The sequence below is a fragment of the Canis lupus genome, chromosome X, assembly GCF_011100685.1.
Source record: "Canis lupus familiaris isolate Mischka breed German Shepherd chromosome X, alternate assembly UU_Cfam_GSD_1.0, whole genome shotgun sequence".
Classification (NCBI taxonomy): Eukaryota; Metazoa; Chordata; class Mammalia; order Carnivora; family Canidae; genus Canis; species Canis lupus.
In genome coordinates, this window is record NC_049260.1 from 31136872 (window position 1) to 31162357 (window position 25486).

A 25486-nucleotide genomic window follows, 5' to 3' on the forward strand; every position below is an offset into this window, starting at 1 on the left:
AGGGGGATGAGAGAACTTTGGAGTGAGGAATGTTCACTCTCTTCATTGTGGTGATGGTTCCATAGGTGTTACATATGCCAACACAGGAAATTCTACACTTTATGTAAAAAAAAAAAAATTAAAGATTTTATTTATGTATTTGGAAGAGAGGGAGAGAGAGAGAAAGAGAGTACAAGCAAGAGGAGGGGCAGAGGGAGAGGGACAAGAAGACTCCCCACTGAGCACGGAGCCCCAGGTGGGACTCCATCCCAGAACCCTGAGATCATGACCTGAGCTGAAGGCAGATGCTTAACCAACTGATCCACCCAGGCAGTGCTTGCTTCGGCAGCACATATACTAAAATTGATCCACCCAGGCACCCCAGAAATTCTACACTTTAACACAGCTTATTGTATATCAGTTACCATTAAATCAAGCTGTTAAGAAATGTAGAAGACTTATAATTATTAAAATTATATGATATAGGGTCAACTGGGTAGCTCAGTGATTGAGTGTCTGTCTGCCTTCGGCTCAAGTCATGATCCTGGGGTCCTGGGATCGAGTCCTGCATCAGGCTTCCCGCAGGGAGTCTGCTTCTCCCTCTGCCTCTGTCTCTGCCTCTCTTTCTGTATCTCTCATGAATAAATAAATAAAATTTAAAAAAATTATATGATATAAAAACTTTTGTCATTTAAAAGGGAAAACTCGCCCCACTCACACTCACACTTGTACTCTCTGTCTCTCTCTCTAAATAAATAAATCTTAAAAAAAATAAAAGGGAAAAATTAAGTCCTGAGCAATGGGAAAAATCACCAATTTCTGTAAATTCTGGTTAAATGAACATAAATGTATTGATGGAAGTGGAGAAGATATTGGAGTATGCAAATTTGTATACTAAAACGAGTTATAATGAGGGCTAATAATTTTTCAATGTAATTTTCCATATAATTAAGATATATTTATGTTGAATTTTAGCCAATAATCTCTAAATACCACATTATGGGAATTTAGATAAAAATTTTGGTTAATAACTTCTGATACTATAAGAAATATTTCTCTAAGTGCCGTTTTTTATAAATTAATTTGTGAAAATATAGTATGGAAACTTAAAATTACTGAATACATTTGCCGACATAAAACTTAATTATTTTTCTTTTTTTTCAGGGCCCTCTATCCTTAACTTTGGTGATGTTTGTGTGAACTCCACAAATACTCGTCTACTGCATGTTGTTAATATGCTATCCATGCATATTTTGATCCAGTTACATATTAATTTGGAAGAACTTCAAAAAACCAAGCAATTTTCATATGTGATTCCGCCTACATCTAGTACTTATATTTCGATGATATTTGAATCTCCCACCATTGGAAAATTTTGGAAGTAGGATTTATTTTTGAACTTCTATATGTTGGAATCAAAGTATCCTTTTGTAGAATATGTATTTATTTAACTCAATAATTGTAGAATATATTTGGTCCTCAAACATAGAAACTATATGTGCATCAATTTGTAGATTTATATTTCAGTGTGGTCTGTCATAAATATTTTGATGTATTGCTTATAAAGGATTAATTGTGGGTATTAATCAGTAATACATGCATTTTTACATGTAACTGAATTCTGTAATTGCAAAAAGCTATTGTCAATTAAGTTTGACTGCTTTTGCTGTATTACAGGTCTTTCACCTTCACAGTGAACAATGTACCTGGTGGCCATATCCTAGTGATGGCAGTTGTCATGCCAGTAAATCTCGAGCTGTCTTCTAGTGAGCTAGTATTGAGACCACAAGGCTTCTCGGTGAAAACATGTTTTATGGGGACAGTTGGGTTGTATAATCATCAGAATTACTTTGCAAAATTTGAATGGCAACCTGTAAACACAGAAAGAGGAATGGCGTTTTCCATGCGTCCAGCTAAAGGTAATAGTTTATTCTATTTGTTTGATTTAGACACTGATTTATACATGTATTCAGGCAGTATTTCTTGAGTATGAACTGCATAGTGGTGCTAAAAATAGAAAACAAATCAGCTATGGTCATTGGGACATTTATATTTCATTTTTTAAAAAGATTTTATTTATTTATTTGAGAGAGAGAGAGCATAGGGAGGGGGAAGGGCAGAGGGAAAAGCAGACTCCTGCTAAATAGGGAGCCCAGTTGGGACTTGATCCCAGGACCCTGGGATCATGACCTGAGCTGAAGGCAGATGCTTAAATGACTGAGCCACCCAGGTGCCCGGGGGCATTTATTTTTACATACATAAATATGTAAATTTGATTTGAAAATACAGATCCTGTATTAGAGTTCTCCAGAGAAATAGAAGCAAAAGGAAATATATAGAGAGAGAGGGAGGGAGGAGATTGATTTTAAGGAATTGGCTCATACAATTGTGTGGGTACTCCAGTAGGCTTGGCAGGCTGGAAACCCAGGAAGAAATTAATTTTGCAGTCTTGAATCCAAAGGGACTTCAGTTTTTTTCTCTTCAGGACTTCAGTTTATTGGATGAGACCCTTTCACATTGTGGAAGATAATCTTTACTCAAAGTGTACTGATTTAAATGTTCAGCACATCTGAAAAATACCTTTACAGCAATAGCTAGACTGACCAGACAACTGGGCACAATAGCTTGGCCAAGTATGGCCAAGTTGACAAAATAAATCATCATAAATTCTTTATAATCCATAAATTCTTTATAATCAATATTTAATACAGGTAATAAAATCAGAAACTTAAAATTGACATTTAAGCAAGTAATTTTTTAAATAATAGAAAATAATCTCCAATTTACTGTTTTGGGTGGTTCTATATATTTGTTAAGTGTCTTGTTAACCTTGTTTCTGCCATTCCCCAGAATCTGTAATTCCATATAATGTGCCCGTTACAAAACTAAGCCCTTGTAACTGTTAAAGTGTTATCTAAGTAGCCTGTCAAATTCAGCAGACATCACTGTGATATACTATGAGGACCTCATGAAGATACAAGCTATCATTTAAAGAAATAAGATGGCAAGTTAGAAGTTAAATGATGAAGGGGCGCCTGGGTGGCACAGTGGGTTAGGCAACCTGCAATTGATTTTTGGCTTGGGTCATGATCTCAGAGTCATGAGATTGAGCCCCACATCATTCTCCATGCTGAGCATGGAGCCTGCTTGAGATGGTCTCTCTCTGCCTCTGCCCCTACTCCACCCCTCCACCCCTCCACCCCTGCTTGTATGCATGTTTGTTCTCTCCCTAAAAAAAAAAAAAAATTGAATGATTGATACAGCATCTTCATTGTATGTACATGTTATGCCTTTTCAGCTAGCTGGAAGGATCTGGATTTTTGTACTTGCAGTGACTCATGTGGTGTTTTATAACTAGCTGAAGTCTGTTTCTGCATGAATGGGAAATAAAACAAACTTTGGGGTTAGATAAACCTGATTTCAAAACTAGTCTTAGCTTCTTGCTATGTTTGTGATTGTTGAGGAGTACTCTATAAGCACTAGTTTTCTTATTTGTAAAATGGAGAGACTAACATATCTCATAAAGATTAAATATATGGAAAACTCCTTCTGTAAAGACTGGCAAAGTGTGGTTGTCAAGGAAATATAGTTATTTGATTATGAAAATTTGCTAATTCTTTTTTTACTTCTTTTTTCCCTGAAAATATCCTCAGAGTAGTAATAGTTGATCATGCATCTAGCCAGCCATCCTCATTACCAATTACTTGTTCCCTGCTTACTTCCCTCTCTTTTTCCTTCCCTACACCCTTCCCTTCTTCCTTGTAATCCTTCCTTATTTTTAATTTAGGAATATTCATCATTTGGGATCTAAGTAGACTATATTTTAGATCATAGAGAAGTACTGGTTTGTAGAAATCTTGCCATAGGTGTATATTCTTGTGAGTGTCCGTCATTTCCAAATCATGGTTTTTATATTAGTTTACCAGTGTTTGTAACAGTGAGTGTTATAAACAAGCTTCAGTATTAATTTCAATTTGCCTAATTTTAGTATGGATATATTTATGGATCTATGCATTGGAAAAGTAGTACTGTACCTTCAGTAAGGTTGGAAATCATTGATATAGCCATATTTAATCTTTTTATTAACATGTATTGATTTAATAAGTCCCAGATTATATGTATTAAGCATTCAAGTTATACTTCCATCATTACTTGGCAGATTCATTTGACCAAGCTCTTTTTTTAAATTATTAATACTGGTAAGCCTGAGTCCTGCCTCAGTACTAGAGAAAAGCTGAGTGAATAATCAGAGAAGAGAGAGAAAATACTTCTGCACATTTCAGAGATTCTGGATAAACCTTCTCTAGTTGTTTTGAACAGGCATCACATTGCAGTAGTTATAGGTTCGATTAAGCACATTTGAAGGCACTGAGTGTGTACAGAAAGCACAGTGCGTGGCACTTTTCCTTGTATTTCAGGTGTCTTTATAGACCATGTCCAATCTGCTTTGTCAAAGTTACTTCTTATCAGTCTTCTTGACACACAGCTCTCTTCCAGTGTGGTCACTTGACTTTTATACTTCCCCAGGCTTTGTCCTGCAGAGTTCCTGCTCATTTTTCACAATTCAAATGCCATCTTCTTATTATGAAGTTTCGTCTATATCCTTGGGCTAATTTAAGCTCCCTCTACCTGCTCCCACTCTGTATTTGTTATGTCATCTATAATTATTTATTCCCATCTATATTCTATTGTAATAAATATTGCTATGCTCATATCTGATATCCATTCCCCTTTCTAGGAGGAACCTCATTTTGTTGGAGGAAGCAATGTTCATATCTAGAAATTTCTTTTCCTCAGCCTTTCTTGGGTCCCCAGTCTTTCTTGCCAATGAGATATAGATAGAAGTTTCTTTTAGCTCCATCTTCCTTCTTCATGCCAGGCACCATTTGAAGCACTTTTACATATACTTGCTTCTTTAATCCCTACAACAATTCTCTGAGTTACCTACAACTGTGATCCCCATTTATGTCTGAGGAGGCTGTGTGATATATATGTTAAGTAAATTGTCCCAAGTTTTCAACTAGAAAATGGCAGAGCTGAAATTGGAACCAGGGATTCCAACCCTAGAATTTGTGCTTTTTAAACCACTATGCTATGACACTTTTCTACACTGAGAAGACCTCATGTTAAGGAATGGTAGTATAGCAAGCTAGAGGAATCATTGCTACCTGAAGACATTGTCAGCCTGCTAAGGTACCCCTGAAATACCTATCGATGGACTTCTGATTGCATAAAATAAGTAAACTCCTATCTACCTAACCCACTGTAGCGGGACTTTTTGTTACTTACAAACAAATATAATCCTGATGGACCACCACTAGACCGTTAGCTTTTCCATGAGCAGTTTCTTTTCTTTTTATAAATTACTGTGCCTACCATAGTACTGGCATTCCAGAGTATTAATAATAAAATTTGACACTGGGTGGATTCTGGGCATCACACACTATGTTGATTGCTTTACGTGTATTATATCCTTACATGGCCACTGCAAATTTAAGAGGTAGGTACTGTGTCTTCTTTTTTAAGATTACAGAAACTGCCATCACATGCAAGTCAACCTAACCTTAAGGCAAAGTATATTTGTGATGGTCACTCATCTTTCTGTTCAATGCCCTGTGCATTTGAATCTTCGATGATCCTCTCTTTGAAGAAAGAACTTCTAAGTCATTCTTTCTATCAAGTATTATTTTCTTACTCCAAAGGAAATGATGAATTAAAACAGATAAAGCAGCTCATACCAAATGTGCTTGCTACCTCCTAGGTTCTCAGTACATTTGAATTATAGAAATGTGTTAATTACTCTATAGCTACATCAGAAGTTATACCTCTAGGGATGTGGACATTTAAAAACAAAAAGCCTCTGGTAATTGTAATTCCTTCCTCTGAAAACTGAATGAGTGTCTGATGTTAATAACTATTTCAGAGTGTTGGGAAACATGTGAAGGGGATGTTTTGCTAAATATTGGCATACTTTTATCAAATATTTTGATCTGCCTAATAAAATTGGAAAATAAAGTATGCATTTTAGATTTGAATCAAACCTGTAAGTCTGTACTCATTTGATAATCTCTCATGTAGCATTTCTATATATTTTGAGTTTACTTTAAATAATTTGTTATATAATGTCAATATGTTATATATTTTTATGCCAGCTCTTATTTTGTATATTAAAATGAATATAATTAAAATGTGGTAAATGTCTGTTCTTTCTAAATTCTCTGTAGGCACAGTTGAACCACACTCTTCATTGGAATGTGAAGTAACATGGCAGCCAGGTTTCAGTTCTCCGGAAAGAGGAGAATTTGTTCTTCATGTCAATGAAGGAAACACGCTGACACTAAAATGTGTTGCACGTGTAATGATTTCCTTTGGATATGATTTTTATTTGGGGGACTCTAAATTGGTTGGATATATATATGTTTATACAATTGGGTATATATATACTATGTTCACAAAACTGATTTTGCTTGCAATATTTAGTTAACTGAATTACCATCTCCTTGGCGCCACTTCTCTACCATAAATGAAGACTTTGCTAAAAAAAAAAAAAAATGTGTTGTGTTACCTAGAATCAATTTACAAATCCAATACCTTTGTGCCATAATACTAGATTGCCGTTAGTGCCTCTATAAACATACAATACCATGAGGGCCACTTGAAATTAAATTATTTCATTGACAGAAACCAAAGAAAAATAGAGGAAATTGTATTTTTGTCCTGCTATATTGCATTTTTAGAATTCTGGTAGTAATTAATAATTCAGTTTGAAATGGATCACATAATTTACATAACAAGGAGATATGGAAAATTCTAATTTTACACAATATACTCTTATAATAAAAATGAGTTAAGTTAAAGCTTCAATATGTAATTTTGACTTTCTTTTTGTGGTAGAGCCCAGAAGACCTCAACTTCATGTCTCATAATCACCAAGAATCCACTTTACTTGTGTACCAAATTTTTTCCCCAATATTCTCAGTAATTTAACTCAAGCCAGTGCTCTCTTACTGATTCTCATCTCTCTCTCCAGGCCATGATCATGGTTTTAAATATTTCAGCTATGAAGAAACTCATAGCCTTAAGAGATGAGACATTCATTCACTTTAATGATGACAAGTGACCGTCAGAAATCAGTAGGGTCTTTCCTCTGTTCTAGCCTTGAAATAAGCTGGACCCTACTGCTTTACCTATGTTTAAATTACTTGCTATTCTTTTTAAAAGTTTCTATTGAAGTACAGGATATATACAGAAAAGTATACATATTATGACTTCTGTATCATTCAGTCTTTATAAACTGATAGCACCTTTGTAACTCACACCCAGATCAACCAGATCAAGAAGCAGACTATGACTAGCATTGCAAAAGAACCATCTTCCCCATCCACGTTTCTAGTCCCTCTGTGTCCCTCCCAGAGTTATCACTATCCTTACTTCTAAGGGTATGGATTAATTTTGGTTTCAAATGTTATATAAATGTAATCAAAACATTTGTACTCTTTTACATCTAGCTTCTTTTGTTCATCATTAGGTTTGGGGGCTTTGTTGTATTCTGATACATTTGGTGACAGAGTATTCATTCTCATTCCTGAATAGTATTCCATTGTGTGACTATACCATCATTTTTCCATTACACAGCTGGTGGGGATGTGTATTGTTTCAGATTATTCGCTACTATAATAGTGCTTCTCTTAACATTCTTATAGCTGTATTTTGGTGAACATATGCACACAATTCTTTAGCTATTACTTACAAAACTGTGTTTGATAAAGTTAGCAATATAAATTTGCCCACATACTCACCTCATGTGTACTTTTTCTAACAATTAGAAGATGAGCAATTTAGTAATTTAAACTTTGTATTAATAATAGATATCATTTATTAATTACTATGTGACAAGCAGGATGTTAAATACTTTTCATGTATTACCTAATTTAAGCCTTCTAACAACTATACCGATAACTCAGTTAGTTGATGGATGAGAAAATGGAGGATTAGAGTGGGTGTTTAATACAAATTCACACATGCAGTAAATGCCCTAGGTGGAATTCATATCCAGATCTGTTTGCCTCCACCGTCTTTGCTATTACCCTTTGATTAAATTTACTTTCTGCTTTCCCTACACTAGGATTGGTTAAGAATTAAAGTCTGAGATATGAGAATAATGAATTCGATGATTTTATGGTAAATTTTTGAGATCCTTTAAGTTAAATGAACTATGAAGTGTTTCTCTTAAGAAAAGTACAAATGGAGAAACGTTAAGTGACTGAATAAAATGTTCATTTAATGTTTGTCATTAATTTATGAAGAACTTACTTGACCATTTTCTCATGTGTTAGCTTTGTTCAGAAATTTATTGTTCAAATTACCCAAGTCATTTTCCTCAAATAATTATAAGAATGTATTAAAACCTCCCAAAACAATAATTTATCATAGATAAACAGAGTTGGGTGTAAAGAGCACTGTATAAGCAAGTGGAAAACTTGGGTTAGTTCCCCTTGGCTATTGTTTGCTTTCCTGTGAAATGGGAAAGGTGGATAACGTCAGCATTTTCAAAAACTGTACTATGATACAGTAGTTCTGTGAAGTGATTTGTGCAGGGAGTAAGGAGAAGTGTTGCACCTAAGTAACTCTGTGAATCACAGTGAACTACCTCCCCATTCTCAGATAAGCAAAGTGTGCATTATCAGCATATAAAGCTCTAGAAGAAGACTAATAGTTAAAACACGTCTAGATGATTTCATTTGGCACATTTTACCATGCTAGGGCACTCTTGAACTCTTTCCTTTTGCACAGCACACAGTAACACCCTGTACATAGTTGGATAGATATCTCTATGATTTCCAACATGACTTTCAGTCCTGGATTTACTTCCTTCATTGTGTTGTCTAATTCCCCCTGCCTTCCTCAGTTTAGGAGTGTACTTTAGATATTCCATTCTATTTTCCTTTCCTTTAAGTACATCATAACATCTGATAACAGTTTATGTTTTAGAAATTTCCATGAAGCTGAAATAATTTGAGTCATTTGGAAGGGGCAAAAAAAAAATTTACTACTATTTTTATTGCATCTTCTCTCTTCTCCTTTTGTTACTAGCTTGGTCATACCAAGGTCATGCTTTTGGAGCCACGAATCTTCTTCAGTAATAGTCCTCAAGGTTTAACAACTTGGAGGAAAGCCATTCTTCACAATGTAGGACAAAACCATGCTTATTTCAAGGTAATGTAGAATCTTGGAATCTTATTTGGATCAGATCACATTATAATTTGAATTAATTTTTTCCATGAACACTGTGGTGTTAATACTGTAGTCTTTATAAATTGACTAATGCTAATATTTCGATATTTTATGTGAGACTTATCTGAGTACATTTCAGCTACTTTGTCCTTTTAATTTCCCACAAAAATAATTTCTCCTTTCTTCCGCCATTAGGCTCTCCTCTTCTTAGGCCTTTTTTCCCTTCCTGTCATTTTGTCTTGTTGAGAAAAAGATAATTTGGAAAAAAAAGAGCACTTTAAAAAATATCCATTGTTGGGCACCTGGGTGGGTGGCTCAGTGGTTGAGCATCTGCCTTCAGCTCAGGGCATGATCCCGGGGTCCTGGGATCGAGTCTCCTATCAGGCTCCTCGCAGGGAGCCTGCTTCTCCCTCTGCCTCTCATGAATAAATAAATAAAATCTTTTAAAAAATTATCTATTGTTGCTATTACAACTTCATATTTAATTACATACTTTTCTTCTTCTCCTCATTTTCACTCTCATCAAGACTGTTATGGTAGAAACTGGAACCTAAAGCAAGTTCCTTCTAAAGATACTGTATTTATAGTTGTTGCTCCTGATTTAAATTACAGGGTGAGGGGTGTTTAAAGTGGTGATAGAATATTTTTTTGCTGAAAAACATATTAATATTTTCCAATAGTGACAGTAGATAGAGGTCAGTGTTTGAGATATTTCTTTTTTTTAATTTTTTAACATATAGCATAACACTCAGTGCTCATCCTGCCAAGTGCCTCAGTGCTCATCACCCAGTCACCCCAACTCCCCACCCACCTCCCTTTCCACTACCACTTGTTCGTTTCTCAGAGTTAGGTGTCTGTTTGAGATATTTCATTCAAGCTTTATATCTACATGTCATCTGCCCAAACAAATGCAGATACCTTTTTCTACTCTTGCTTCAAAATTAGTTCTGAAGTCTGTTTGTTCCCTCATCCCCAAAATACCTTAACCAATTTTCCTTTAAATTATTCTGGCTTATAGCATGGTAGATGGTCCTAAATTAGCCCCTGAGAAACCATACCATAAATGCTTTGGTAAGCTACTTATAACTTTTTTGAAGGTCAAAATTATATCTTAGATATTAGGCTATTAAGGAAATAATAAAAAACAGGAAGAGGTTACTTTATCATCTGCCTCCCCACTAACTTGGCTTTCAGTGTTTACTGTCAGGGTAAAAGCAAACTATCAAAGTACTATCCAGAATTTTATCATCTTCTCTAACAGATATATCTCTTCCTGTAAGTTTTGCAAAATTTTAATAATGCTCAGACAGTAAACTTCATCATCCTATTTGAACTGGATGCCACCACTACTAAAAGTTCCATTTGCTGGGTTAGGGGTACAAATCCTTGTTGAAGTTTATTTGTACGTCTGGTATTGGAAAACTTATTACAAAATCATCTCATGTCCTGTGCCCAGGAGTTCTCTCTCTGGGTAGTAGTTTGGAAGCTTTCCTATGAAAGCTTCAGAACAGCAACTCTAAAGGATAATGTAGCAGTTCTGCAAATTTTCAATTACAGGTTTGTGACCAGAGTCTTTTGTCTACCATTAATATTGTTCCATCACAAGGAATCATTCCATTTGGAGGTATAACTGTTCTCAATATCTCCTGTACACCTACTGTAGCAGAAAAATTTGATACAAGAGCAAAGGTATGTGAGTGTGTGAGTGTGTGTGTGTATATATTCATACTTTTTATGTATATACATATATATTCATATGTTATATATGTCTATGTGGATTTGTTTCAGAGATTTATAATAGTAAGTATAATGCTATAAAATGTTGTGTGTGTTTATTCTTAGAAAACTTGTTTTAAGGATTTCTTCTAATGGGAATAGGTTTGAATGTTATGATACTAATGAGTAATTTTTAAAATTTCGGTTACTTTGTTAGCAATTTAGTTATTTCTAAAGAAATGCAGTTTTTAGACATCTATAGGATAAGCAACCTTACCTATACAATCTTGTAGAAATAGCAGAACCTGGCAAGAGGTTTTGTAGAAAATTTTTGGTAAAAATTAGTAATGGAAATTTCTGCTAAGTTGAAATGGATACTTTTCATTAACATGAGGCATTTTTCACATGAAATTAGAATGATATTTGGCATCTCTGAGTTGTGATAAGTCCTCACTAGTCACAGAGGGAAGGATAACTTTTTTCATGGTATTAGTTAGATATTTGATTTAATTAGATACCTTAGGAAAAATTAATCAATTTTGGGATGTTAATTCTAAATAGCTTCAAAGACTATATGAATTATGTGCAAATTATATATGGTGTTAACATCTATATTTTATAGCATACATAAAATATTTTACTAATTTATATTCTGGGAATTATGTAATTGAAAAGATATTACTTTGATTTTAGGGGCTTCTCTAATTGTTTATTAAATAGAGTAAATAAAACATAGAAGACTAGTCTCTGATAAAATTTATTATAAACACAAGGAATGAAATACTCTTAATTTTTTTTAAAGATTTTATTTATTTATTCATGATAGACATAGAGGGAGAAAGAGGCAGAGACACAGGCAGAGGGAGAAGCAGGCTCCATGCAGGGAGCCTGATGTGGGACTTGATCCCGGGACTCCAGGATCGCGACCTGGGCCAAAGGCAGGCGCTAAACTGCTGAGCCACCCAGGGATCCCCCTACTCTTGATTTTTTAATCTGATGATCAACTATGTACATTTACTCATATTAAAAATAATATGTATACTGTTATCAAGTCAAAATGAATAGTTTCAGATATATCCCCATTTTATCCTTAATTTCCCATAACAACCCTTTTTTTCATAACAATCTTTAAATAATATGTAGTTTAACTTGATAAATACCAATTTGCCCTAAATAAGCAACCTACTGATTATATCTTTTATGAAGAAATATGTATTGAAAGATGATTGTAAATGATATATTATGGTACATGGTCTGAGATTTGGGCAGTATTTTTTTATCTAATATTCTGGAAAAAATAAAAAATATGGCCACTAAAAATAGATTTCACTAGAAGATTAATTTCTACTATATTTTAGATGAGTATGCTGTTTTTACAAAGCTTACCTTTTTAACATTATATAATAAGATTAGTTTATTCTTCCATTCAACACATATTTACTGAGCACACATTTTATGTTAGTTTCTGTTGTAGAGTCAGTATAATGAATAATGGGGAGGTGGGTAAAGCCAGCTATGGGGTGTTGAGACTTAATTATGGGGTTCATCAATGAAGAGCATGTCGATTTGTAATTTCCTCTGAATCATAAATTATCCTTTTTATGATTTTAGTCAAGTATTTTGTTTATGCACTATATATTCTTTATCTTTTTTAAATAAAAAATTAAATTCAATTAGCCAACATATACTATATGTTTTTTAAATAAGATGTGGAAATCATATAATATTATGAATATAGTGATTTAGTTAATAAAATTAAATGACATGTCACTCTCCCCAATAATTTAGAAAATATGACAGTTTGGAGGTTTTTTTGCCTATGAATGGTGTCAGTGTCTTTCTATGGAAAGAGTAAGATATAGTCCTATCTCTTTCTCAGATATATATTTAGATTTAAATCCAGAATTGATGCTCCCTGTTCTTATACAGGTAGGGCTTTCAGTGAATGCTGTTTTTGTGCTTCTGAGACTTTGCTTAGACATTTACATGTTCAGATAATCTACAGTTCTAATTTTATAGGAATTATACAACTAGATTCTTAGTTCACTCTGTTAATTTTCTCAGAGGCAATGGAGTGTTTAGACAGTCGTTGGTTGAAATTTAGCCACTGCTGTTTTGAAACATCAAGAAAAAGACAAAATACTCTGCCTCTCTGACCCTTAGTTTTCCTCACTCAGAAATTAGGATATTAATATTACTGACCTCACAGGATACTGAGAATTAAAAAGGAGACAATGTATTTAGCACTATACTTGGCTCATTTACTTAGCAATATTTTAGCTACTTTCATTATTATTATTATGGTCATTGTGGGTATTAGTATCTCTCTATAGGAAGAAGTATGTTTGTACTCAGTTCCCTATCTGTTTTAATTTTGAATAATCCATTGAAATTAGGTAAGTACAAAAGGCATACAGAGAGTGGCAATAATGTATAGTTAAATGGGTAGAACTCTGCAGTTAAATTCACAAGCTATGAACTGGTCCCATTTGTGGTGGAGGTTTTTAAGAGCTGAACACTCATTCCTCTTAGGAATATCAATTCTGCATAACAAGAAATGTGATGACAACCACCAGAATAAATCTTGTAATATTTATAATATGTTGTGGTTATTTACATTTTTAAAAATTGCCAGATGCCAGGTAATACTATAGTAGTATATGAGTAGATTTTAATGTGGTTTCTACAAGGCTTTGTATTTCTCTCAAATAAGGTTGCTATTCACCATGCAAATGTCATAGACCTTAGTATTGGTGGATCTGTTGAGATTGCTGACGTGGAAATTAATCCGGTGAGTATGTTAGTATGTTAACCATTTGTGTAATCATTTTCTGAGTGTGGTGACTCTTATTATGTATCCCTAGTCAGCCTATTTATGTTTAAAAATATCTCATTATATAGTACTTTGACATGTAGAAATTAATATATGTAGTATAAATATGTGATGAAGCTGAATATTAAATGGAGGTTTCAGAATTCATCACTGAACTTAACTTTCAGAATACTATTAACACCATTAAAGTCATCTGTAGGCTTCATCATGATTCTACCCCTCTTTAAGAGATAACCACTCTAAAAAAAAAAAAAAGAGAGAGAGAGAGAGATAACCGCTTTACTGAATTTTCTGATTATTCTCCCTTTACTTTTTCTAATTGACTCACCACATATGTATGAATTCCTTAACAATTCATTAGTTTAGTTTGTTCACTTTTGAGCTTGATGATAAAGATGTGCTGTGTGTAGTCTTTGGTGAGTTACTTTTAACTGTATATTGCATTTCCAAAATGCATCTAAGTTGCGTGTAGCTGTATTTTCTCACTACTGCTTAATAGTCCATTATATAGGCCTGTTTTAATTTGTAGACTCATTCTGTTGTCCATTCAATTAGATGTTTCTTTTTTTGTTATTGCAAACACTACAGCTGGAAATATTCATGTATATATCTTGTGAGGTACAGATGCCAGAGTTTCCCTAGGAGTGGAGTTGCTAAGTCATAGAATGTGTGCATTTTTGGCTTCACAAGATAGTTTCCATATTTTCTTCTCAAGTTTCCATTGCTCCACATGCCATTGCTCCATAAGTTGTATTTTAAGACTTAATGTTTACCAGTCTACTAGGTATAAAATGATATCTCACTGTGGTCTTGATTTGTATTTTCTGAACTATAGTTATATTTATTTTTTTAAATTATTGTTGTGTACCCTGATAAAATTTTGTTCTACAATTGTTAGAGTATACACGCATACTTTTTTTTTTTTCTGGCAAGTCTTTCAGGAATTAAATCTGGTCTTGTCTATCTAAAAACTTTACCCTGGTCCTTCAAAGCAGGCCCATGTGCCCCTCCATTGTGACATTCTTAAGGTGTTACAAACATCTTAAACTCTAGAAACATCTTCATCAAGGCAATTGCCATATTATTTTCAGGTTATCTGCACTTTTGTCCTTCTTTCCTACTAGTACTACAGCACCTTGCACCATTCTGGTACTGAATTAAACTGAGCAAAAATGGATGAGGCTGCCAGTGCCTCAGGTAGGGCCTCGTTACTAGTCTGTACTTTAATGGCATCACCACAATTCTAGTGTCTGACTTTGAGTTATAATTTTCTAACCTATATTTTATTTGATACTGAAGGCGTGATAGGTATAGATAGATTGAGAGACACTAGGCTAGCTTGTCCAAGACTATGGTGATTCTTGGAGGTTAAACCCTGTGGTATCCAGAGTGCTTTCTCCATTGCCATGGTGTTTCTCCTTGAACATTATTAGAAGTGTATTGAGACTTTGACTACTTTATTTCCATATTCTGAAGGCATTTGTGGCATGCTTTGCATGTTATGGTACAATTGAGTAATTTTTGAGACTTTATATTAAGATATATCAATATTCTCTGATTATGTTAAGTTTTAAACATGGCTGCCTAGCTGCCTTTTAAAAAATAATATTCTGGCATCATCAGTAAGACATTTAATAATTGTATGGCATTGACTATGTATCTTAATAACAATTAGGACATTTTATCCAAATGAGCATATGTACAAGGCCAGAATAGTGTAAGAGAAGTAATTTTTTTTTTTTTTGCATATACAAAGCATCAAGCTTTTATTACCTGTATTGGATTTTACAGATTTTACCTCTAGAACCGGGTTGATATTTTAGGTGAAACAAATAGTGGCCGGTTGACCTTAATGCAATAATTTCCTTAACATTAGGATACTGTTGCCACTTTCTCTTTAATGTTGTATGTAATTATTTTACTAAGTAACTAAGGCTATATATATATATATATATATATATATATATATATATATATATAGCCATATCTGCCATAAGAAGAGTTCTACAGAGCTTTGTGATGTAGGCACATACCTGGAAGGTAAGCTAAAGTTAAGATACATTCAATAAGCATTCCTTACCTATATTAAAGCTAGGCATTAGGTGCTAGGAATACAAAAATGAATCAGGCCTATGGTCCACTAGGAGAGACAGATTGGTAAACAAATAAACATGTTTTCTGATGTTGTAATGGTGAGGGAAAAGAAGGAACAGAAGTAGTTCCAAGCACAGTATAATAAAATATAATTTATCTAACTGGGATTTGAAGGATACATAATATTTTATCAGGCAATTCTGAGTTAGAGAAAAGCCTTCCTAACAGAAGGGACACACTGATAAAGACACAGAACGGTGAAACATCAGGTATTGATTGGAAATGGCAGTGCATATAGCTTGCTGAAGTATGAATGACAGGATAGGAGTGGAGAAAGGTGAGGCAGAGGAAGGTCAAGGTGAACTTTAGAGCCTGCTGAGGCACTTGGACATTGTCTGGTAGTTGGAGGAGAATCATCACATTTTAAGATAGGAAGTGCACATTTTTGATTAATTTAATTGTGACTTATCTGTGGAGAGGAGAATCGGAGAAAGTACAAATCTAGAAATGAAATGGTAAGTGATGAATTATTAATTTCATACAATTACGTTAAGGATAAGAGGTGAAGGAGGCAGGATAAATGGGATTTGGTAGCTGATTACATAGAGGAGGTAGGGGAGAGGAAGGAAAATGTGACCAGTTTTGCTAGAGAACAGGAGTTTTAATATCCTTGATGAAAAATAACAGTATACATTTTTCATTGAGGTATAATTGACCTATAACATTATGTTAGTTTTATGTGTACCACATAGTGATTCAATATTTGTATGTATTGCAAAATGATCACCATAATGAGTCTATTTAACATCTATCACCAAATATAGTTACATTCTTTCTCTTGTGATAAGAACTTTAAGGTCTACTCTCAAAGTGTAATTTTTGATTTACATTATTTTCATAAAATATTATTCTGCTTTCTAATTATTTCTCTCTTTTTAAATTTTAGGATGTATTCAACTTCAGTGGTACCTATGTTGGTACTACTCAGATTATCCCATTTATAATAAAAAACAAAGGCATAACACGTGCCAGAGTGGAATTTAATCTACAAGACTTTGAATATTTTTCTTTGGATTTTAAAGATAAATCAAGTATGGCTTCTATACTATAATGATACTCTTATAAGATAGTTTTAAGTTGCTTTACGGTATAATGCTAAAAATACTGTAAGTCAAGGGCAATTGTTCTTAAATATTTTTAATTACTTAATGCATGCTTTTCTTATTTCTGTAACCCACCATGGTTTTATTTCTAGAAATATATCAATGTTAATATCAGAATGCTTTGGTGATTTATAACATATAACTATGCTTAGTTGATTTAATATAGTTAGTTAAGAATGTTACATATAAGTAAAAGAAAATAAGGTTAAGCATATACTGTAAATGAAAATGAAATAATTAATTGCTAATTTTAATTGCCCAAGAATTTCAGGTAAATGTCTTTAGAGAGTTCTTTATATATGTTTACTCATGTATTAAGTAACTTTATGTCACATTAAGTTTAAAAGATAGGCACTTCTACAAAGACATTTCATTTGTTTGCTCCAAGGGTTGGCACAGTAAGGCTTGTGGGCTAATCTGGCATGATACATGTTTTTATAAATAAAATTTTATTAGAGTACAGACACATTTGTTTGTGTACTGTTTATGGCTGCTTGCATACTATTATGGCAGAGTTTAATAGTTGAGAAAGAAACCATATGGCTTGCAGAGCCTACAGTACTTCATATCTGGACCCTTATAGAAAGTTTGCCAACCATTAGTTTGGTCATTTCTTCTTCAATAAATGTTTGTTGCATACCAATCATATGCTAGATACTAGACTTTGAGTGTGTAAAGATAATAAGATATTTTACATGTTCTCAAGAAGTATACAGCAAGTGTATCAGTCAGGATTTTAGTAGTTAACAGATGACTCACTCAAAGGGTTTAACTGAAGAGAGTTTAATGAAGGAATTATCTATGGAGGTGGTTGCTGGATTAAAAGAAATCAACCAGGAATGGATGCTGCTACTACCTCTGCACCTGAAGGACTAACAGGAGGCAAGGTATTACTGCAACCCCGTGACCGGTGAAACTATGAAAGAGGAGCCAATTGATAAGAGCTTTAGCTGTAAGGGAATTGCAGCTATGCCAGAACCGTAGACAAGGCAGTGAAGACATGAAGGCATAAATACCTCCTACCTTCTGATAGCCTACTGGTGTGTCTGTGAGGTTGAACCAAGTCAGAGGCAGAAGAGCAAGAGGGCCTAGATGAGTTGACCTATAGAAGTCAGGACAGAGCAGAACAGAGAAAGGTGGCTATTGAATCTAAGTGACAAATGAAGAACATCTGTAACAGTAGGTGAAGTGGTCAAAGGATCAGCTTATTACCATCAAGCATGGCAGGTTCTGTGAGACAAGTAGATTCATGGTACTAAGGGACCATATGTTAGGGAAGACCAGCAATCAGCCTAAGGAAAGATTTCTTGGAGAAGTTCATGCCTAATCCTAGTCTTGCAGATACACAAGAAAAGGGGGAATATGTAAAAGAATGCAAGCAAGGGTCTAGAAATGAGTCAATATGGTAAGTAGTTCAAGATGTCCAGAGTGTGTGGGAACCCTGGGTGGCGCAGCGGTTTGGCGCCTGCCTTTGGCCCAGGGCGCGATCCTGGAGACCCGGGATCGAATCCCACGTCGGGCTCCCGGTGCATGGAGCCTGCTTCTCCCTCTGCCTGTGTCTCTGCCTCTCTCTCTCTCTCTCTCTCTCTCTGTGACTATCATAAATAAATTTTAAAAATTTAAATTAAAAAAAAAAAAAAAGATGTCCAGAGTGTGGAAGAACAGGACTGGAAGGGCAAGTGAGATCCAGGTCATGAAGGATCTTTTCTGGACTTTTCTTCTGGAGAATAGGCAGCACCATCAGAGGACATATATCTAGGCAGTGATATGATCAGAACTCACATTTTGCTAATTTTTCTTTTGGAGCAAAGTTGAAAATGGGCTGGAGGAACATGTGGAAATGGGAAAAGGTAAGACCAGAGAGAAGGAGGTCAGCTAGGGGTTGTGGCCATCTAGGTGAGAAGTGATGAAAGCCCGAACACAGGGAGTGGTGCTAGAGATGGGAAGCAAGGGAGTATGAAGGTGTCGAGACAGAAGTGCTCTGACTTGGTTACCAAGAGGACATGGGTATTAGGGAGGAGGAGCCAGGCTCAAATCTCTCTCAGGTTTTGATTATAAGAGGTAAATGACTGGAGGTAAAATTCATGGTTGATGTAATACAGGAGGAGGATCAGGTTTAGGTGAGCGTGGTATATAATAAGACTGTGCGCTAGCCCAGGAATGATAGCAGCAGGCAACTGGAAATACATATGAAGTCCATATTCTTCTTCTTCTTCTTTTTTTATTCTGGATGCTGAAACTTTAGTTGCTTAATACTTTACTCTCACTGACTGCCTCATATACAGTCATGCACCTTGTTCATTGGATCACAGACTCTTGTTAATCTGCAAAACTAGTCTGCAAAGTACATTCGTTTCCACAATTTTGCCTTATCCCTCACTTAAGCCTCCTTTGAGGCCACTGCATCATCTTTTCAAATGCTTCCCCTGCCTCTAAGCTTTTCTCCTCAGACCTCTTCTGGGAGTGAGCTCCCTAAAGCAAGAATCTTATCACATCTATCCTCTACTCAAAAACTTTTGCTGGTTTCTTATTACCAATAGCAGGGTTCTTAGCAGCAGGCTACTCACACAGTCTAGGAGATACTTCCCTTGATCTTAATAATTATTAACAATTTGCAGTAAAGTTTATACTTAAAATGTTCTGAAAATGTGTTTCATTATTACAAGTATTTTAACACATAAATACCCTCCTGTGACAAATTAGACTTGGTTTTCCTCATGATCATTTCAAGATTATTGGATAGAGGAGTTATGGGAGAGGAAATGTTGAGGACCATTTGGGTATGACTCCACCTTGTCTTTCCTGTCACCTTTCCCATTGCAGGCTCCTCTGTCTGTCTCTGCTGCAGCCAGATTGTGTTCCATGTTTCCTTCCAATGGCACTGGGCTCCCCTTCTCCTAGCATGATTCTTCCTCTTTTGTTCCTGATGTCTGCGATCCCACCCTCTTTTATAAAATAGCTTAAAACTCATGAGTTCCTATGAGTATTTAGCCCCATACCCATGCCTGTCCAGTTGGTTGAAATTATTTTTTTAATCTTTACTCCCCTAGGACATTGTGTAAGTCTCATTTTAGCACTAACAATGTCTGCCTTATATCAAAGAGAGTTGTGTACCTGTTTGACTGCCCAACTACACTGTGAGATCCACGAGGTCAAGGACTATGTTTATAATTGTTGTTTTCTGCTAGACTTGTCCAATATAGTGCTGTGTGCATTATAGGCACTCAAGAAATATTTATTGAAGCTGTCTTGGATTATTGCATGTCATCAACTATATGTTTATATATATTCCAAATATATTTGAGTATTTATCCATCTGTTTTTATTATATTTTCTATGTTCCAGATACATACCCATTCTAGGTGGGCATTCTTTGCTGTATAATATGTATATCTTTTCCCACACTACAAACTGTGCTGGTGTTAATATACACTGTATGAATTTTTTGGTCATGTAATAGTTTTTTCATCATAGTGAGTGAAATTGAGTAAGTTAAAGGCGGGTGCAATGAGTTATTGAAGTTCATTTCCACCTAGGGGTGATTGAAATGATCATCATTCCTTGGATTAATCAGAAAACTTGAGGGAGAAAATAAGAGTTTTTAGAATTGTTTAGATGAGGACAGAGGTTCTACTATAACAAACATTTGATCTTTCAGGAACTGGTAGAAGTTTCTGTAAGTGGTTATAATTTTTTACCCTGAAGTTTGCATTATTTTTTGACAATTGTTTCTGTATCTCCATCTAATGCTTTTATGTCTGGACTGATTCTATTTTGTCAAAAAGTGACCTTGGATAAAATTGTCTTTATCTTCACTGTGGCCTCTTGGAGGCATCAGAGAAGATCTGGGTCTTCCCTGCTATCTTTGCTGGAGAGGGAGTCTCTCACTTTCTTGGGCCTAAGATTCAGTCCCTTACTTGACTTTGACCTTCATTCCTTTCTATATCCTTGTGAATATGGCTGTGATATGCTCCTTGACCTTTGGAGATTTTAAAAGATGGGTTTACTGTTTGCTTTGCTAATTGAATCTATGTTTGATGCATGTTTGAATATCAGTTTTGCTGATTGGAACCTTGGTATTAAGAGTCATTCTTTAACCAACAGCAACCATATGCAGTCCTGCACAGTAACTGGTTTTTTACTATTATAAACATGTTAATGAGGTTTCTCAAAATTTCATTTCTACATTTAATAGTGGTATTATAGATATGTATCTGGCTTTTAAAATATATATGTTCTTTTTTTTATGTCTTATAGAGGAATTCACAGACCGTGCATTTCCTGACATATATTCTTTGGAGTTAGAGGAAGGCACATCCCTGGAATGTGGCATAGCATTTTCTCCCAAAGAGGTATGTTCAGCTTTCTATTACTCATATGACTGGAGAGTAGAGGAGTTAAGATAATCCTAACTCAGAAGCTATCAAAGATCACCTAAGCTCCTTTTGCTCTGGGTCTTTTTCTAACTTGTACGCATGGCTGAGTATATCTTTTAATTCAGTAAGATGGTTGCTAGAAGTGCCTGGCTCATGCTTGCAGAGTATCTCAGGAGGTACAGAGAGCATAAACAAGGAAACTATGGTCTCAGTTCTGCTCTCTAGAGAACTCAAGATATGACATGTTATGAAGGACACTCGAGGCTAACTCAAAATCACTTATATTTGAGCCAGCATGTACTTTGTACTTATATTTAATGCTCTTGGAATCATGACCTGAAATTACCAGAGGATTTAAGAGGGGTTGCTGTGATACTGTTTTTTTTTTTTAAATAGTGTCCCTCGATGTTTAATAATTTAAAAACAACAAACAAAAGAAAAGAAAACACCTTTCCTGGAATATGCCCAAGAGTGAGACGTACCATTGGCAAAGTTTCAGGGGCCATTTCTCATATGTTTTTCCTTCAGAGATTTTGCTACAAAAGTGCCAAGGAGAAAGCTTCTTGCTACCCATGATGTGGAAAGTCATGTTGCTGCATCCTCCTAAATAGGAATCAAATTTCTCCTTGACAATTAGAGTATAACATTCTTTTTAAAAACTTTTTTAAAGATTTTATTTATTTATTCATGAGAGACACAGAGAGAGAGAGAGAGGGAGAGAGAGAAGGGCAGAGACACAGGCAGAGGGAGAAGCAGGCTCCATACAGGGAGCCCAATGTGGGACTTGATCCCAGGACCCCAGGATCATGACCTGAGCCAAAGGTAGATGCTCAACCACTGAGCTACCCAGGCATCCCTAGAGTATAATATTCTTACACCAAAACACTTTATATATTCCAACATAACTAGCATGAAGCCTTGTACCCAATAGGTAGAATAGAAAGAACTAAGTGAAAATAATAACACAGTAAGAGAGCTTATTGAATGCAAGGTACTGTCTATCCATTCTTAGTTATGTCACTGAAATACAGTTTCCTGAGATTTAAATCTTATTTTAGGAACAACGATAGCTGTTACTTACCTTTCAGGAGGAAAAGGTAAAAGAAATGTGAGGACATCTTTAGATTTGAGAAAATGCTTAAGAGCATTTTGCTTTTTTAAGTACATTGGTTGGGGTATGTTTTATGGATATTGTGCACATGTGATTCACATGGAACGATATCGTCTACAGAGTTCACTGGTGTCTCTTCTAGCTGTAGGCAAACGTAGTGCATGAGGTAGCAAAAGCTACTTTTCTGACATTAGAGAACATGAAAATTCTCATCTTATACACAATATTAAGTATACACAGTTGTATACTATATTATATTTGATTTCCATAGGTTTCATCTACATTAATGAACAATCATATTTAGATACTTTTAATTTTATTTATTTTGGAAAAAAATCTATTTTTTTTAATTGAAGTACAATTAGCATACAGTGTTATATTAGTCTCAGGTGTACAAAATAATGATTCAGTAATTCTTTACATTACTCAGTGTTCATCACTGTAAGTGTACTCTTAATCCCCATCACCTGTTTCATCCATCCACCCACTCACTTCCCCTCTGGTAACCATCTCTTCTCTAGATAAATACTTTTTACCAAGGTTATCAAGAAGAGAGAGAAAATTATTTCTTTTTTTTTTTGAAAATTATCTTGCAAATATTTTACTTTGGCCTAATTTAGGCTATCAGATAATATCAGAGTACAAATATTATTTAGGTCTTCCTTTTATCTTTTCAGCAAAGGACTTTGAAGCGCATGAAATATTGTCAGAATATTTTTAATTTGTCTTTCTAATTCAGACAAAAAGCATAATCAACAAGTTACTTGAAGAGATTCAGGAGATGTTTTTCTTTTTACTTTTTACAGTAGTTTTTTTCCAATTTTTATTTATTTATTTGACAGAGAGAGAGAGAGCAAGCATAAGCAGGGGGAGTGGCAGGCAGAGGGAAAGGGAGAAGCAGGCTCCCCAGCAAGCAGGGAGCCCAATGTGGGGCTGGATCCCGGGACCCTGGGATCATGACCCAAGCCAGAAGAAGACACTCAACTGACTGAGCCACCCAGATGCCCCTAATTTTTACAGTATTCTAAAGTCTTCTCAACTCTCACATACCCTGACCATTTGCAAGTTTCGTCAGCATCAACTTATATTTTAATCGAACATGTCACTGATACGCTCTTCCTGCTTCTTAAAATGGGAGTTTAGAAGAGCAGAAAGAAAAAAATAAGTAGTAATAATCCCAATACTTAACAATGACCCCTGGTTATATTTAGGACTCTCTGCTTTTCTCCCTCTCCCTCTGTCTCTCTCCATACTTATATTTCTATAATTGCAATGAGATAATACTTTATGAATTATCTTTAACCAGCATTTTATTACTCAATGTATCAATTAAAATGTTATGGTTAACTTTTTGTGTTATTAAGTATTCTAAATACAATCTAACTTTTTAGGGATGATCTATCCTATTATTTAGTGGCTATATCATGTTATACTCCCTTCACTAATCCTTCTTACTATACACTTAAGATATTTCCATTTTGGGGGCTTTATAAATGATACTGTGGGAAACATCCTTGTAGGTAAATGTTTGATTTTGTATTATTTATTTTCATTATATCTTTCTAGAAGGAAAATAGTTGGGTCAAACTCTATGTACATATTTTAGGCTGTTGGTATGTTTTGCCAAATTGCTCTCCAAAAAAGTTATACTAGTTATACTAAATGCCAGTAACAGTGTAAAATGTTGCTCATTGTCTTTGTATAACTAGGCTGAATCAATTATATATGCATGCATGTATAATATTCTGACAATCTTATAGGTGAAAGATCATTTTAAATTGCATATCTTGAATTCCTCTTGCATAACAAACTACCCTACAACAGTAGTGATTTATTTGCTAACAATTTGGCCAGGTTGGTACTGTTAAAATTCTTTGAATTCTCTGGTAGGATAAGTGGCCTCTATTATTTTCTTTTTACACTATTATTGGCCAGTTTTCGTTTTATTTTTCCTGATAAACTTTGGAAACATTTTCTCAAGTTTATAGCTAGCTATAAGTTCTATGGGGATTTTGATTTGCATTGCATTAAACTAATAAAATTACAAGGAAGTGATTTCTGTATAAAACTGAGCTTCCTATTCAGAAATAAGATAAGCCTTTTATTTTATTTATTATTTTTTAAAGATAAGTTTTTTTTTGAGAGAGAAAGAAAGAAGGAGCATGAGCTAGAGAAGGAGCAGAGGGAGAGCATCTTCAAGCAGACTCCCCACTGAGCACGGAGGCTGAGGAGGGGCTGAATCTCATGACCCATGAGATCATGACCTGAGCTGAAGGAAACCAAGAGTCAGATGCTCAAAGAACTGAGCCACCCAGGGACCCCAAGCCTTTTATTTTATTAAAATGTTTTATACTACTCAGCAAATTTTGAAACATTTTGAAGTAATTTTTCTGTTTTGTGCTGTGTAAATGGTTTGGGTTTTATGTATTTTATGCTCTTAAATTTCAAAAATAATGTTCGTGAGGTACATATAGTACTGTCTCTCTTGGGGTGCTTGGGTGGTTCAGTCAGTTAAGTGTCCAACTCTTGATCTCAGCCCAGGTCTTGACCTCAGGAATCGTGAGTTCCAGCCCCACATCAGGCTCCACACCAGGTATGGGGTCTGCTTAAAAAAACAACAAAAAACTCCAACTGTCCTTCCTACTTTAAACTTCAATTATTTTATTATTTATTTTTAAAAAAGATTTTATTTATTTATTCATGAGAGACATAGAGAGAGAGAGAGGCAGAGACATAGGCAGAGGGAGAAGCAGGCTCTATGCAAGGAGCCTGATATGGGACTTGATCCCAGGACTCTGGGATCACACCCTGAGCTGAAGACAGATGCTCAACTGCTGAGCCACCCAGGTGTCCCAACTTCAATTAGTTTAAATTATCCTTCAATTTATTTTAGATTTTTCAGGAATACCGTAATAGACTGCAAATATTGTTGTCTCTTCCATAAATAATTATAATTTTTACCTGTTTTTCTTATATTATG

General features: G+C 34.9%; 1 protein-coding gene across 5 annotated transcripts in view; it reads left to right on the forward strand.

The window, feature by feature from the left end:
- CFAP47 (cilia and flagella associated protein 47) overlaps window positions 1–25486 on the forward strand; it is a 504616-nt gene that overhangs the window by 56725 nt on the left and 422405 nt on the right. For all 5 annotated transcript variants that reach the window (XR_005386243.1, XR_005386242.1, XM_038587158.1 and 2 more), the window contains exons 14-21: window positions 1144–1360; window positions 1657–1898; window positions 6204–6334; window positions 9073–9195; window positions 10771–10902; window positions 13643–13720; window positions 16803–16947; window positions 21277–21371. Coding sequence is in view for 3 of the 5 variants with exons in the window: in XM_038587158.1 (XP_038443086.1) it covers window positions 1144–1360; window positions 1657–1898; window positions 6204–6334; window positions 9073–9195; window positions 10771–10902; window positions 13643–13720; window positions 16803–16947; window positions 21277–21371 (1163 nt within the window). In the remaining 2 variants the exon portion in view is untranslated. The remainder of the gene's footprint in view (window positions 1–1143; window positions 1361–1656; window positions 1899–6203; window positions 6335–9072; window positions 9196–10770; window positions 10903–13642; window positions 13721–16802; window positions 16948–21276; window positions 21372–25486) is intronic.